Genomic DNA, 17,916 nt, shown 5'->3' on the forward strand with positions numbered 1-17,916 from the left:
GGGGATAAAATTGAAACAAAATAAAATTTAGGGGTATTTTTGAAATTTTTGTCAAACTTCATGAACAAAAAATATACTTTACCCTTTTATAAAAATACTATTTGTCTACTAATATCAATCATGAATATATTTATGTATAAATATATATATTGGTGGATACTCAATTGCAGTGGATTTTACGTGGAGTTGATGTTTGAGAGCCGTTAAATGAAAATTTAGTCAAACTAGTTAAATAATCTAACTGCTCTCAACTATTAACTTCACGTGAAGTCGACTACACTTGAATTTTCGCCATATATATTATTTAAGTTATTTTTAATATATTTTTATATTTTAATATATATTTATATTTGTAATTGATTTTAGTGTATAAATTAAATATGAGAATGAATGAATTATAAGTGTCTACTTTTCTTTTCTTTTCTTTCAAACAAAAAATAAAAAAATTAAGTTTTTATTAAAATTTTGGTGTTTTTTATCAAGAACATAAAATATATTAATTTAATATACTAAAATAATATATCTATATTGTCAATATAATTTTGTCTTTTTTATCTCTTTTATTATTCTATACTTATTATACACATTCTTAAAACTCTTAATTATACTAGTCATCTAAAAATATATTTCCAAATAATAAAGGTAGTTTAATTAAATATATTAATTAAATTATTTAATAACTTTTAATTACTGTTTTTTTATACAGATATTTTTCTATAAATAACTCAGCTTGTATATATATATTTAGTGTAACAATAAGTAATTTAGTGTGAAAATAACGTGATTTTTTTTTTTTTGGTATTCTGGAAATAACATGAGGGCTTGTCAGTGCCTCCATGTGTGATCTGTGTTCCTCAATCATTTCCCTTTCTCCCACATTATTAATTAATCATACTATAATTCTTTATAAACAATAATATGACCAAAATGCCCCCACCAAAATAAAACATCGATAAAATGAAAAATAAAAATTTTATTATTGTTGAAATTATAATTTTATTTTACATGAACTCTATTTAAAAATAATTAAAATATTATTTTCTCACTTTAGAAGAATACAATCTTTACTAAATACTTCTTTTTCCTTCATTGTAAAGATTTTGAATGGTGTCTTATTTATTAAAATAATAATTATTACTTTTTAATTAATAATATATAGAATTTATTATATTTGAATTAAATTAATTTCAATAGTAGTCACCAAAAAAATTAATTTAAATAGAATTAGTTTCCGATAGAATAAGATCATCTCCATATTATTTTTTTTATTGGCAATAGTATAACTTAAACATTATTTTCATTTTTAAATATTATTTAAAATGAACACATCTTTTTTTAAGGATGAACCTAAAAAAAAAAACACACAAATTTAATATTGGCGGGAGAGAAGAAATGGACCCAATGGAACACAAGTAATAAATACATCTGTTCAAGAAACTCAAATCGATAACCACTTTTTTTTCCTTCTAATAATTCATAATAATTAAGAGTAAAAGTAATGCTGCAAAAAGATTAATTGAAAACTTGAATAATGCCTCAGCTTCTGTATCTCTATTCTCTAGCCTACATGGGAGGCTCTTTTAAGATATGTTTGGTGTTTTGTGTATTTTATATTTTTTAATAATAATATTTTTGGTTTATTATGGTATTTTAGATTTCAGTAAATTAAAGACTAATTTATTATTGATTAATAAATTATTATATATACAAAAAAAATAAATTTTTAATATTTATTTAAATAGATTAATAAATTAACTACTAAATCAACTTAAATTAATTATTTATAATAATATTTAATTAATTAAAAATAAATTAATTATTAAAATTAATTATTATATATTTATATATAAATATATGTATAATTTAATTTATTTTTAATATATATTTTATAGTTTAATATATATTTTACATGAATAACTAATTTTAACAACTGATTTTAATATACCCAGCTAATATGGTGGTTAACTAATATACCAATACCATTGATTTATTTTACACATATATTAACATTTAATTAATATTTATGCCACTGATTAGTTTTCATATTTTATATTACAATACCTTGTTGCTCATCTTTTAATAACTTTCTTGCTACTACCAATTTCAATTATATATTGTGAAATTTAATTAGAAAATGAGTTATGTATTGAAATCAATCATCAATCATAGACTTGTGTAAGAATATATAATAAAAATATATAACGTAGCTAGCAACAAATATGAAATAATAATTTAAAGACCAAGAATAGTCCCAAAGAGCCTAACAAAGGGCAATGTTGTCATAATAACACCAACGGGCATGCATGGCCTTTTGTTAAATGTTCCATATTTCAAAATTAAGTAAAGCTATGTATTAATAATTATTAATAAGGAAAATAATTCTTTTATTAAAATAAAACTAAAAAATTTCTTTACACTAAAACTAACTATCAAAATGTATATTAATTTATATATTTTTAAATAAATAATCAGTCACTAAAATAATTAAATTTATAATAAATAAATAATTAAATTTATAAAATATTAAATATATACTTTTATACAGAACATAATTAGTTAATGATTAATTATTTATATATACGGAACATAAATTAAAAAAAAAAAGGAAGAGAAAACCAAGAAATGAGGCAAAGGGCAAAGACTGTGGTCAGAGGTTGGGTGTCAAAACGAATCTACAAACACGTTTCTGTCCAAATTAGTTTATGACAACATCAATGTGAAGACACCTATTTTTTCTGTTTAGTGTATACTATAAGCTTCTATAATATATGTTTAATAATATTTAATATTAAATTAAAAAAATAAAAACGAAAAGTAGTATATATATGCGCACTTTTTGTTTTTGATATTGGAGTAGAAATAATATTTTTTTGAAATGTGGATAATTAGAGTGTTATTCTCAATGTAAATTCGTTTAGTTAGAAAAATAGAAATCGAATTGTTTGATTTGTGAAAAGTACAAAAATTAGACCTTTTGATTCATGAGAGTTATAAAAATTGGATCGAGAGATTTATGTTAAAAAAAATAAAAAATTTAAGATACCGAATTTTTAATTTATGTATTTTTTTACACTTTTAAAAAATATTAAAAATTATAATATTAAAATATGTAACTTAAAAAAAACCTATATATATATATATATATATATATATATATATATATATATATATATATATATATATATATATATATATATATATATATATATATAGGTTCTGTGCAAATGAAAGAACTATACATTTATATTTTGATTTTCGTGACTTTGTTTGGACCATAACCTGGTTCTCTTTTCTACGTAAGTATCCATTATTAGAATATAATTAATCATGCATTTACTATGGCCCTACGTTTCACCATTTTTATTGATAAATCCATAAACAGCCTTGGTGCCCATCAAGTGTTCTATATGGCCCCCCATAAATTTCCATATTTTCTACAAAATTATTATAATAATATTATAATGCACATATTTAGTAGTCACGTTCTTACTTAAACAATACTTCATCAATCATTAGTTTCCTTTTATTATTCATTCATGATTTAATTTCTACACGCAAGACAAATAATAATGATGATCATTTTATATTTTTTATTTTGTCCCTCAAATTACTCATTTCATTATTGTTAATCATATGCTTATTATGAATTTTAAAATTGTTATTAAGCATGCATTCTCTCTCAATTATATATGCAAACAAATAAATAAATTTGCTGCTTACAACGTTTTAGAAAAGTTTGAGCAATAAATTGGTAGCTCTATCTATTTATTATTCAACCTGCAAAGCATGCTGGGTTGGTTAGCTAATAACCTCAATATAGAGCTTAAAAGACATGATAAAAAGGTGTCACCCTTTAATTAATTAATTATCCTAATAATGTTACTGTATGTGATTAAGGGTTGGCTTACTTGCCGGCATGAGTTTCTGCCTTCTACTTTTGCATTGCATATTTTAACTCATCTGGTCAAGAAGTTATTTGTTACGGATTTATCTAAATTTTATTTAAGAATTTATTGTTGGATAATAAATTACTATATACACAAACTATGATTCAAATTCTTTATGTATTTTATTTAAGTAAATGAATCATTTAACCACTCGATCAATTTAAATTGATTTCTGTTATCTATTATTATAAAAAATGTGTTATGTGTTTAGTTTGAATAAATTTTGACTAATATGAGGAAAGAAAATATATAATATATATAACTTACATTATTTATCTAATGTTTTACGGTATTTTTTAATTTGATAAATTAAAAATTAATTTACAGCAAATTAAAATTTCATCTAAAATTTTATTGTTGTTTGACCAACAAAAAGATATAGGACTTATTTGGGTGAGCTAAAAAAGATTTTTTTTTTTTTTAGTTATCTTTTTTTAAAAAATCTTATAGAGAAGTAAAAGTAATTTTATGTTTGGATATCTCATATAAAAAGGTCTTTTTATCTATCAATTATGTTTGTGTATAACAATATAAAAGTACTTTTTTGTTTATTTATTACATAAAAAATATCTTTTTTTAAGGAAAAAAATCTTTTAAAAAAAGATGTAAATTACAGTTTCTCAAAAATATATTTTTTTTTTTATTTTACTAGTGTTTTTATTTTTACTATTAAAAATTTGTCAAACACGTTAAAAAATAAAAAAAATCTTTTTTTTTATAAAAAAGATATTTTTTTAATAAAATAATGACACCCAAATATGCATATAATGTAAAATTAATTTAACTGATAAAATAAAAAGTAATAAAGTAGTATGATAAAATTAAATATGGATTTTAGATTGGATTAGTGTGAAGTGTGGAAAACAGCAAATCGATAAGGAAGATACCAATAGAATGCACATGTGGCCTTAACACAACAGACAGGGAATACATTCGAAACTTGAGAATTTTGTACAGCTAACATTTTTGTTTATTATTATTATTATTATTATTATTAATTTTTTATAGGTAACATTGACCAGCCGAAAGCACATCCATCACATGCATTTGTATTTTAAAATAATTACTTCCCATTTAGCCTAAAATAAACATGAGTTAAGATTGCCACCCTCACATGTGATTCTAGTATATTATTAGGCACAAAATCTTTGTAAGTTAAGCCCTATTTGCATCATATTGGACCTATTTCTCTTAGTTTTTTTTTTAATACAGTATTTTGCTGTCTGAGAATAAAGATTAATCAACTACATATCTAAATTTTATTTAAGAATTTGTTACTAATTAATAGATTAATCTCAAATATATCAACTAATAGTGGTGATTTAGTGAATTTATACCTACCTCTCTTAGTTTTTTTTACAGCAATTTCAGTTGACCATCGCAAAAAAACTGCCACTATCTCTACCAACTTTTTTATAGTGATTATTGCATGGTGGAAATTCAGGTGACGTCGACTTCACGTGAAGTTGATACTTTAGAATTGTTGGATGAAAATTTAGTCAAATAAGTCAAATCATCTAACGACTTTTAAGTATCAATTTCACCTAAATTTTTACCTTATTACATATATAATACAGAATTTAAAAGCGAACAAATGAACTAACTACTCATTCAACTCAAACTAATTTTTTATTTCTCTTAGCTCTTATAAGTTAACTACGTATACCTACTTCCTTAGCTTGACGATTAAATATGAGTAATTGGTATTAGTAAACCCAATTATTGGGTTTGCCACTTTTGCCATAGTTGTTACGCCACCAAATCAAATTAATGTCCATTTTAATGGTAAATTTAATTTGTACTCAGAAATGATATTATATTATAACTACTATGCACGACTTGAAAATGTTATATTTTTAAGGTGAAGGTTTAGTTAATGAATATAATATTATGTATTGTTAATATAAAAAAAATTATACAACTAATTAATTATGTATTATTACTTTAATAAAATAATTCATTTTAAAACCTATTATTTAAATATAAATTTGAGCGAATAGTAATAATAGCATATAATTCTTTATAACAAATCACAATATATATATATATATATCAACAAATTTGGCAACAACCTCTATACTTTTATTTTCATTTTTTTATTTTTTGTTAATAGAATAGTAATAGATATACACCTAAATGTCGATATTACAAATCATAGTGTCCCTCTAATAATGTTGTATCAAATGAAAGGGAAAAGAAAATTCCTCTTTCTGTAAGCCCCACTATTTTTTTAGTAAAAAAAAGTTAGAAGTTAGGCGAAAATTAAAACATACATCATTTGTATTTTTTAAGTCAGTGTAGTATCAATTCCATTCACATCAAGGGTTAGTTTGATATGGGAGTAAAGATTAGGGTAAATAATAAATCAACCTTACTAAAACAAAAAGAAAAACACTCGATCTATACGGTTGTCTTTATGTAAAGTTAATAATTAAAAATTATTAGATTATAATTTAGTCAAATATATTTAATCATTCAACAATTTTTAATTAATAGCTTTATATGAAAACAACTGCATATGAATTTTTATAAAAAAAAATCCTTATTTCCATACCATAAATTCATTATTGTGTTATATTACACGCTAATTATTGTTAAAAAATTTCTTCATATATCCAACAGCACCCAATGTTACAAAGCGTATGTATTTAAAAAAACAATAATAATAATAAAAAAAAGAATGCATGACAATATGACATAAACTAAAAGCATAACATAATATAGATTAAAAAATAGTATATATATAAAAAATTACTGTTCACTTATATATATATTTAAATATATTATTTTATATATTTTTACTGTATATTTTATATTTAATATAATTATATATACTAATGGAATTTGATTTATCTACCTCTTACGTTAAATGTTGATAAATACATTAAGTTATTTATATAAATATATTTTATATGAATAATTAATTTAATAATAAATATTATATATATACATATACCATTTGATTTGATTTCAACTAGTGGGATAAGATTTTATTGTTAAAGAAAAATATAGATAGACAATAAAAATATTAAACAATGTGAATAATAAATATATCGGATGTTTATTTTACTAGGTGTATGGATAGTTATTTTAATATTAAAATTTAGATGGATAATTTAGAGATGTAATGTGTTTTTATTTGATTGATAGTTTGTTCATCTTATTTAAAATAGTCCGTATTTACCTAGCATTCTCCATTTGTTAATGTTATACGGTGAAAATTCAGGTGCAGTCAACTTCATATGAAGTTGATACTTGAAAATCGTTAGATGATTTGACTGATTTGACTAAATCTTTATCTAACGGTTCTGGAATATCAACTTCACATGAAATCGACTGCACCTGAGTTTCCACCATGTTATACATATATTTATCATCACTAGGCATAAGAAATTGGAGTGTATAGGGAGGGACGATTATATAGTTGAATAGTTAGAAATATTTGGGTGGTCAAAGAAAACCGCTATATAGTTTGTTGTGTCTCTCTTTTCCCTCAAACATAGCAAAGCCACATTCAACAAATTACATTCACATCACACATCACATCCTGCGTTTTCTTCCTCTTCAACAACGTAACTTTCACCAAGTAAGTAAATTCTCTCTTTTTGTATTACAATAATAATAACTTCTATGATTTCATTCTCAATACTAATGATCATGCATGTCATTTCTTTCATTAGTTTGAGATAGGCAAAGATCTATTCTATTCCAATAATAATAACAATGCATATATGCATTGTTGAATTAGGTTAAATAATGACACATAATACATTGAGATCAATTTATATTAAGTGTATGTATATATGGTTTTAAATTGTGGATCACATCATCACATGATTTTAACTTTATTATTGTTTTTGAAGATCATATATAATCATGGATTTGCTTATTATTATTACGCCCTAAATTTTGTGATGTATGATGTTAGGGGGATCAAGGTCTAAATGCATTCATGTCTTCCACTCCAAAACATCTCCGAAATATCTCTACATCATCCATGAGAGATATCAATAATGAATTCCATAACTGTAACTCTCCAAGAACTCCAGGTTTTATTCGCCAACGAAGGCCTTCACACTCAAACGAGGTTAGTAATTCGTTCAATTATATTCGCAATTAAGGACATTGAGTAAGGTTTTTGTTTTTCTACGGTATTCTTCAGTTCGGTAGGACAAAGATTAATTTATTGTAGGTCGAAATTTCATTACTAAAGCAAGACTAGTAAGCTAACTATTAAACCAATCCAATTTAGTTACTGATTTGAACATATAAACATTAGTGTACCTCGCACGAACTAATATGTTATTTATCTTGGGTTGGTCGAGTAGTTAGTTCACATAAGTGTCGAATTTTGTCTTGTACATGTAGCAATTTATTGGTCAGTTACGGACTCTTAAATGAAACTCAATTTCGCAATGAATTATAGTTGTGAGCACGGGTAGTGGGTACCCGATTACTCGAACCGAATCTTAATCGAACCAATTAAATTTGTTATGAAACCAACGGATAATCGGGTAATATATTTGGATTTTAATGAGTTTAATTTTTAATGTATTTAGTATTTAACATGTTTGGATTATTTCTATTGATGTTACATGTTTATTGTACTTGTTAAATTTTTAAGATAAAAATTTGGTTTTTTTTTTTTTATAAATTTCAGTTATCAGATACCCAATTATCCTAACCGAATCAATCCGTTCTTAATCGATTCGGTTTGATTCGGGTACATATACAAAAAAATGTAAATCTGAACCAATTACATTTTGATTGGTTCGATTATAATTTTACCATAAATCCGAATCAAACCGATTCATGCTCACTCCTAATAAATTAGCTCTTAATCTATCAGATTAAAGAATAACATCAACAACTAAAAAAAAATGTTATTTTGAATATAGTAATATGCTGATTTTTTTTTCCCTTAAATTATGTGCAGATTCCTGCAGAGATAAGCAAATTAAATGGGACTAACCATTTGCTTATCGATGACAAAGCTAAGTACAAGTCAATGTGGATACGTGCACACTCATCACTATGGATGCTTTTAAGTCTCTTACTTCTCATATACTTGGGTCATCTTTACATGTGGGCCATGGTGGTTGTTATTCAAATCTTTATGGCACATGAACTCTTCAATCTACTAAGAAAGGCTAATACTAATAATCAAGATAAACGTCTCCCTAAGTTTAAGTTCTTGAACTGGTAAGCTACATGCTACTTTCATTAATTTTCATGCTAAATAGTGTCTTAGGTTTTGATAACTTGAGATAATTTATTTTTTTCTATATGCTACATAATACTTATTAAATACAATTTTTAAAGGGTATGATTTTGTTCATTTGTTAAACAAAATTATAAATCCTAATTATGTATCGAATTGACTTAGATTTATTTCAAATTAATTTAGAATTGGATTTGAATATGTTGTAGGCATTTTTTCTTCACAGCAATGCTATACGTATATGGGCGTATTCTGAGTCAGCAACTTGTGAATACAGTTTCATCAGATAAATTCCTATATAGACTTGTCAGCAACGTCATCAAGTATCAGATGGTTATATGTTACTTCCTATATATTGCAGGTTAGTTATTTAAATTAGTTACTTAATTATTATAAAGTTTAATTATAATTATATCTGAATAATTGGTTTCATTTATATATAATCTCAGGTTTTGTATGGTTTATTCTTTCACTAAGGAAGAGATATTACAAGTACCAATTTGGTCAATATGCATGGATTCATATGATACTCATTGTTGTGTTTGCCCAATCAGCATTCACTGTAGCCAATATATTTGAAGGCATATTCTGGTAATATGTAATACATTTTCATCCATTACCTTAAAAATATTATATCATTATTATGATTAAGATTAAGATTAAGAAACTAACATGTTAAATTTTGTTATGAAGGTTTCTTTTCCCTGCAGGGCTAATTGCTATGAATGATGTTGCTGCATATTTCTTTGGTTTCTTTTTTGGGAGGACACCTCTTATAAAGCTTTCTCCAAAGAAAACATGGGAAGGTTTCATTGGAGCTTCTGTTGCCACCATGATTGCTGCATTTGCGGTAACCATCAATCACTTGTTTGGCGAGAGACACAGATATCGAAAAAGATAAAAATACATCTGTTTTGATATAAAATTTGTCTATTTTTCTATTCATCTGAAATCTAAGAATACGAAAATAGAAAAAGAAGTAACTTTTTTAGTAGTTACTTCCATGAAGACATCTTCGTGTGAAGATGATATTATGGACTATCAGATAGTTTGACATGTTTGACTGAACCATTTAACGGTTCGCAATATCATAAGAGTGGTCGCCAGCTTTTTTTTTCTTAAGAACAAAACATGTTAAAAAATGACAAAAAGACATAACTGATTTAACTGTTAATATTTGTTGCAGTTTGCTAACTTCTTGGGTCGCTTCCAGTGGCTAACATGTCCAAGGAAGGTAACAATCTTTCATTGGATTAAACTAATTAATTAATATATGAATTTGACCAAAAGACTTGTGATATTCCTAACTATGGTATCATTTTTGGTGGAACCAATCAATTCAGGACTTATCAACTGGTTGGCTTAAGTGTGACCCTGATCCAATATTTAAGCCAGAGTACATTCCTTTACCAACATTAATTGCTCAATGGGTAATTCATAATAATAATTCTTGAGTTTTAGAAATTTTATTATAATAATCATAATCTTATAATTAGGCTCTTTTTCTTTTTAAATAATTTTGCAACATGTTTTTAGCTTCCTTGGAAAGAGATAGCAGTTTTGCCAGTACAGTGGCATGCCTTGTGGATGGGACTATTTGCCTCCATTATAGCACCATTTGGAGGATTTTTTGCAAGTGGTTTCAAAAGGGCTTTCAAAATCAAGGTCGTTCTTTGCACTTTAATTTAATTTGGAGTAAATTAGATGATATTACATATGACCAATTATTTTTCAGTCAATATCAGCCAATCTTTTCAAAATTATCCTCTTATTCTAAATTTTAAACTCTAAATCTTAACTCTAAAACCTAAATTCTCAAAATAGTGAGCATTAAAAAAAATTACAATAAAAAAATTAATTAATGTTAGTTAATTAAAATTTGATTCCCTATATTTATTCTGATGTAAAATACTATCTCAGTGTCCATTAATATCTTTCTATGAATATAGGACTTTGGAGACAGTATACCTGGACATGGTGGAGTCACTGACAGAATGGATTGCCAGGTATATATGAATCTATAAATATTAATAGGTTTACAGTAATCTAAGCAGACAATAATTTAATTCAGGGAATAGTGTCACTATAGTATTACAGTAATTAACTTGCTGTTCAAGATATTCATATGCAATAATCTAAAAAATTATATTGTTTTTACACTGTGTTAGCATGCATCCCTTTTCAGATGGTAATGGCTGTTTTTGTCTACATCTACTATCAATCATTCATTGCTCCCCATGACTATTCAGTTGAGATGGTTTTAGGCCAGGTCAGCATTCTTTTTCTCTAAGAAATTTATTTAGTAATTTTCCATTAAGTTGAAATTAGATAACTCTAATTCCTTCTAACTATATTTAGATGTTCTCAGAGAATACAAATATAACCACTTAACTTTATTTATAAATCTAAAACTTATATGCAATTATCTATTGATGATGTAGGTATTGAGGAACCTTGATATGGAGGAGCAACATGCTCTTTACAACAAGCTGGGGCAGGTATTAAGAGAAAGGCGTTTCATTCAAGATTGATTTAATGTACATTTTTTTATAAACCATGCTTTCATTAGTTAATATTCATAGATGATGCCCCTATTGGAACAAGGGGGTAATCATCAAAAAAAGAAAAAAAATTGGTTTTTGACTCGGACTTCTCATTCTAGCTGCTCAAGTAGGTATAACTTATTTCTCTTTAGGCCTTTAACATTGAAAAGTTTAATTTTTGGTACTATTGTTACCTGTTTGTCTGAAACTTTAAATATTGTTTGTAATCCGAAATTACAACGCTGACAACAAAGCATTATCTCATTAAGTGGGGTCGGTTATTGACGACGTAACCTGAGGCAGGCCATGTCAAACTTTGCAATGAAGTTTAACACAGACAGAGATGTTTCTAAGTTGCAATTATGTTCTTAAAATTATTTGTTCAAAATTCAATCAATAATAGTTTATTTTCTCATAACATACATCAGCCGAAACGAAATTCATACAAATAAATATAGAACTTACACTTTCTTGGCTTTGCTTTTGCCACTGCTTATCTCTCATCTGGTTACATACTGAATCTCTGCATGTTCTCTCAACCATTCAAGCACCTTAGCTCCTTCTAGTATTTCTTGGACCTTCATAGAAGTTCAAAAGTATCATATTAAATCAATGAGTAGAATGAGTATAGAATTTAAGTCAACAAACTTGAAAGAACATGCAAATTACCTGATCCTTTACCCTTTCCTCGTCATATTCTTGATTTTGGCGTTTGAATTCGGTGATGGAATTCTCAACCTCCTTGACAAGGTCCTCAGTGGAGAACTGCAAAAGAATTATGCAGAAATCATTTTAATAAGCACAAAGCATTCAACAAACATACTAAAATGGTCCAATAGGAAAGCAAATGTTATTTCTCAATCACATCAAATTGAGTGGCCAAAACATAAAGGCTAAATGTCTTAATCAGATAAGCATGCCTGCAGATTTTCGCGCCTATATATATCACCAACGGCCAGATTCTGTTTTATCAAATTTCTTATATTGTCCTTCTGATGCTCAAGATATTCATTCACAGCCTTTTGACTTGACAGAGAAGCCAATTGCTGGTCATTTAGATTCATTTTCGCCTGCATAACATTACGACAAGCAAGTATAGTAAATCATGTGTAGTGCGGAGAAACAAGAAGACCTTTCGTTTTTACAAAATATTGGAACCCAATTTACTTGATTTGCTTGAAACAGTTGCAGTAAGTACCTGTATTTCTAAAAGGCTGGCTCCATATAGCTGCCTACCTTGTTCCTCAAACAAGGATTGAGGTATATCAACTTCTACCATCTGAAAATGACAAGTATAAATATGTGTTGTGATAAACTATGCATACACCAGCATTTTCTTGTAGCACATAATGCAAAAATATCAACATCTGATGTTTTCCAAGTATAAAGTTTCCAACATACTTGCTATAGATTATTTGAAGTATATCGAGAATCTTAAATTAACCATTCGGGCCAGACAAAAAAGAGGGTCATATCATTATCTCATCCCTTGTTAATGAGAAGTATGCAAATTGCAAACAAAATTGAGAAACATGCATTGCAATCTACAAGACTAGACAACTTCAAAATAATACTGCTACCAATCAAAATAATGTTACTTTACCTTGGAAATCTGATCTAATATAGCATTATCAGTTGCTTGTTCTCTAGCTGATTGCTCCACCTCTTGACATCTTTGCAACAATAGTTCTTTGACCTGAAAATTCATACCGAAAAGTTAAGACTCAGAATTCAACTTGATATAATTCTTCATTTTACACTCCCTAAAATAAAATAATTCTTCACCTGTTGCACTGTGGTGCATCCAGGGATAAGCTTATCAGCAATAGAATCATCCAGTTCCGGCAAATCTCTGTAAAATAGTTCTTTGCATTCAACCTATAATCAATGAAGAGAGGTTTAATAAGCATGACTCAATATAGTCAGAGGCCGATCTAACAGCTAAGCCAATAATATGATAATAAATATCTAGGGACGAATGAGGATACATGAACTACAAAATTCATGTTCTCAGAGCTAGTGAAGCACTCTATGTATCCTATTTAAAAGGTCCAAAGTTTTTAACAAAAGGAGGATTAAAAGCACCATAGAAGTCTGTAAAATATGCGGCTACATAAAGCACTAGGCTGGCTTGTGGCCCTAATACAATAAACTTTTGGATTGAGCATGTGAATTGTGTATAAGAAACTTACAGTAAACTGAGCATGAACACCACGGAGATTTTCTTGATTCCATGTTTCAGGAAACACAAGAGGGAATGACTTTGTTTCACCTGGACGAATTCCAATTATAGAATCAAGGAAACCGGGCAATATTCTGTAACCATCTTCTGTATCGAAGTTAAATCCTGCACACGCAATAGATAAGGTTTAGAGGAAAAAAAGTTCATGATATACCACGAACAAGAATGCTACCCCTATATCGGTATATGATCACCCTTCAAGAACATCACCAGACCTTTACTTTCAGCAGAAGGAATATTTTTAATCTTTGATTCATCTTGATCAATGGTTGTTGCTGAGATGTCAATGACAACAACATCACCAACCTGCAAACAAAATAAAGTTGATGTCAATTTGGGCAAAAAATAATTACCAGGATAATACTAAAAATACAAAGAAAATGAAACACTATTTGATTGCCAATTATTTGCTAGTAATTAGTAAAAATATGAAAATGATCAGAACTTCAAAATTTGAGGAAAATGATTAAAATGTTAGCAAATAATCATATTAAAATGCATGTACACCAAGTTGATGGATATAAATCAAGTTCAGCCACCTGTAGTCCTCTGTCAGCAACAACCTTTAGCGCACCAATGGATTTGTGACGCCTTTTGAATTCTTGTTCAGATGCTTTCTGAGCATCAATATCACTGTCTATTTCAACAACAATTTTCAGATTCTTGTATCCATTATCAGGAACCCATTTGATTTCAGGTACAATATCAGCAAGGACATCATATCTGGAGAACAGAAATCGAGAACAATAATCAATAAAACTTCCCACCGAGTATTACACATTTAGCTTAACCAATACATGTTGTACCTAAGACTCCCTTGAGAAGAATATGTTTTCTCCAACTCAGAAAATTTAGTCACTATACGCACAGAGTCCGGCAAAGCTTTTCTGGTAACCTAATAAATAGAATGGATCATTATGTATTAAGTATGAGACCAAAGTAGTATATCTTATCTAATAATCCATTTGTTTTTTCAGTATTAACTTCGGATAAACGATAAATAGTAGAAAACATTATAATTAAACAAAAAGATCCCTTGATCAGTATCAATCTCAGCAGCATATAGATTTCAGGCCATGTTGTTGACAATGAGGAAAGATCAATAACTATTTAAGCATGACTTTGAAGAATGAAGAGAGATTTCAGTAATTTCAAATAAATGCAACGGGCTGAATTGTATAATAGACTAAACATTAGGAAGAAACTAAGACATAAGAAGATAAGAAAGTAAACGATAATGCAACATACTGAAGTCATAGCATGTGGAAGTGTTCTCCTCAATATAGATTCAATTGTGGCCTTCTGAACATTTTTGCGTCCGACGTAACCGACAAGAATACTTTCTGGAACCGGCTTTCCGGGGCGGAATCCGGGGACCTGTTGATGTGAAACGGTAAATTAGTCCATAAAAGTAGCATACTATTTCAAAATTAGATACATGAATCTTGAGCAAACTTCTTTGAGATATATGGTGAAGCAGTAACCTCGGACTGTAAAAATTAGTCAGCTAAAATATTTTATAAGAAAAACAAGGTAGGGATGTTATGCTCATCAATGTAGATACAAAAGAATCATAAACTGCAGGCACTATAGATAATAATTGCATGTATAAAGCATAAATTAAGTGGTGATAGTACCTTTGCTTGCTTTGTAAACTCAGATATGACCCTTTTGTAACAATCCTCACAGACAACTGGTGGCACCTCCACTTGAAGTCTAACCTGCAATGAAATGAGATAATATGTTGAAATAAAAGGTCAGTTTTTTTAAGGGTACTGAATATATTATTGAATGCCTAACTACAAGTGCATATAAACTAATTAAATCCTTCTTTATAGTCCCACAAACTTAGACTCATAAAATTTTCAATTAGGTTATTTCTAACTATTTTTGTTTAAAAATCCTTTTTTTTTCGAATATACGTTTTTGTATACCAATGAAATATTCTAAAAGCAAATATTCTATGATTATTGTGTTACTTTTCTTCTTCAAAAAACAACTAACAAGGATCTAATTACAAAATTTTATTTAGTATAGGTCCCAATTATAAACTTTTAAGCATTTAATTAAAAAATTGATGAAATTATGTGTAATTAAACCTTAAGTAATCATATATAAAAGCATATTATTAACAAAAGAAATTAAAAAATAAACCAAAACCCTTAAAAAATCTCACTTTCTAAAATAGTCCTAATTGTGCAAACACCTTACTAACATAGATTGCAGAAGCTACTCTATTGAGCTAGAATCTAAGCAAACCAAAACTTCGAGCATCGATGTAATTATGTAAATGAGCTATTAAAATCAAAGCATTAACAGAAAAAGAAATGGATGAAGAAGAAGAGCGCATACTCTGGAATTGGGTTCTTGTGTTTCGGTGACGTTCAACTCTGCCGGAAGACGGTCCATTTTCTCTTCTGTGGAAGAAGCAGCCACGGAAGAAGAAGAAGAAGAAGCTGAAACAGTGAAGGAAGAAGAACTACCGTGATGATGGTGAAAGAGAAAGGGTTGTTGTTGGAAGTGGTGAAGAACATGATGATTATGATAATGAGATGATGATGATGATGAAGAGGAGAGGTTGAAGTAGTTGCTGGATTTAGAAGGTGTTGCATAGTTACAAGTAGTTGCACGAAGAAGAGAATGAGAAGAAGAAGAAGAAGAAGAAGAAGAAGGGGAAGTGCGATGAAGAAGAGTTGTTAAGGTTCGAGAACAGAGCTCCATTCTTCAAGTTAGTTAGCAGCAGATAGACTTCACACCTTGCTCGGATAATAATAATAAACTAGAAACAAAGATATTTTGTTGCAACAATATTAAAGGGAATAAATTATTAATAAGATACTTAAAATCTATTTTAATTTCATATTATTGCATACAACCAATATATTAAAGGAAAAATCTAGAGACCAGCAACTTTGTTAAATTCTGGCCAGCATGTAACTACTAAAGAAAAGTGAGTAATTTGATGAAATTTCACACTATTAAAATCATCATTAATAGTTATTTAATGACTACAAATCATAAAAAATGCTTCCCCTAATATTCCTCTATATTAAACAATGTGTTAATAATAAAAAATAGAAATTATCACTTAAAGTGGGAAAATTCTAAATACATCATCGATAAATTACCTACTTCTTTTTTAGAAGTCTTCACGGTGCGGTTTGGATCGATTTTGAGTAAAAAATTTATTCGATTTGAACACTAATTTTATTTGAAGTGCAGTTTTGGATTGGATGATTTTAGAAAAAAAAATCCAATCCGATCAAATTTCAAGCGGTTTGGACTTTGGATTGGATTGGATTTGCAGTTTTGTAAATAAAAAAAAATTAAATACGCATAACAAGTCTCAATATCAAATTTTAAATAATCAACAATAACATAACAATCTCAATAATATATTAAAAAACCAATCATAACATAACAATAGAAATAAAATTATAGGTTAGTTAAAATAAATAAATAAATAACATTTTGAACAGAAAATATTCATTAAATGATAATAATACAGAAATAATATAAAAATGTATAACAAATTGAACATGTTATAAGTATAATTGTAAATATAATAATAAAATAATAATATTATAGCACATTGTGTGGTTTAGATTGGATTGGATCGGTTATGAAAAGTAAATTCAAAATTCGATCTGCTCTATCAGTTTACAAAAAATAGAATCCAATCAAATCCGAATTAATGTGATTTTAATCGGTTTTTGATCGATTTGAATTTGAACACCTCTTTTTTTATGGTCCAATAAACATTACTTTATAAAAAGATTTTGCTATTTTAGTTATTATAAAAAAAACTAGTTATTCTTTTTTTGTAAATAAAATAAGTCTACCATAATATTCAAATCTAAAAAAGTATTGAAAATAATAAAATAAAATCGTTGAAAGGCAACTAGAAAATTTTAGATGTTTGCTCTCACATCTTAAGTTTGATCCGAGGAGTTAAATATGTCT

The 17,916-nt window shown here is 27.4% G+C and overlaps 2 protein-coding genes across 3 annotated transcripts; one reads left to right on the forward strand and one right to left on the reverse strand.

Moving 5' to 3' along the window:
• Positions 1-7,960: 7,960 nt before the first annotated feature.
• Positions 7,961-11,699, forward strand: LOC130941195 (phosphatidate cytidylyltransferase 1-like). The gene is made up of 12 exons (XM_057869611.1): positions 7,961-8,034; positions 8,608-8,659; positions 8,884-9,149; positions 9,378-9,529; positions 9,618-9,759; positions 9,862-10,018; positions 10,355-10,402; positions 10,512-10,598; positions 10,705-10,833; positions 11,118-11,174; positions 11,354-11,437; positions 11,610-11,699. Exons 1-12 carry the CDS (start codon positions 7,961-7,963, stop codon positions 11,697-11,699), a joined length of 1,338 nt encoding a protein of 445 aa, XP_057725594.1.
• On the reverse strand, positions 9,659-16,706 carry LOC130941947 (trigger factor-like protein TIG, Chloroplastic). Of its 2 annotated transcripts, XM_057870593.1 has the most exons (14): positions 16,306-16,706; positions 15,591-15,674; positions 15,202-15,330; positions 14,760-14,848; positions 14,493-14,676; positions 14,169-14,259; positions 13,904-14,058; positions 13,497-13,589; positions 13,315-13,407; positions 12,910-12,990; positions 12,632-12,781; positions 12,381-12,476; positions 12,177-12,289; positions 9,659-10,007 (listed from the first exon to the last, which is right to left on the reverse strand). In XM_057870593.1, the coding sequence occupies exons 1-13, from the start codon at positions 16,672-16,674 to the stop codon at positions 12,212-12,214; spliced, it is 1,692 nt and encodes a 563-aa protein (XP_057726576.1). In that variant the 5' UTR covers positions 16,675-16,706; the 3' UTR covers positions 9,659-10,007; positions 12,177-12,211. The 2 variants fall into 2 exon arrangements, with proteins under 2 accessions (XP_057726576.1, XP_057726575.1); XM_057870592.1 differs by lacking the exon at positions 9,659-10,007 and having other exon boundaries at positions 12,086-12,289.
• Positions 16,707-17,916: the final 1,210 nt, after the last annotated feature.

This window comes from Arachis stenosperma, chromosome 7 (genome assembly GCF_014773155.1).
Source record: "Arachis stenosperma cultivar V10309 chromosome 7, arast.V10309.gnm1.PFL2, whole genome shotgun sequence".
In the NCBI taxonomy this organism is placed as follows: domain Eukaryota; kingdom Viridiplantae; phylum Streptophyta; class Magnoliopsida; order Fabales; family Fabaceae; genus Arachis; species Arachis stenosperma.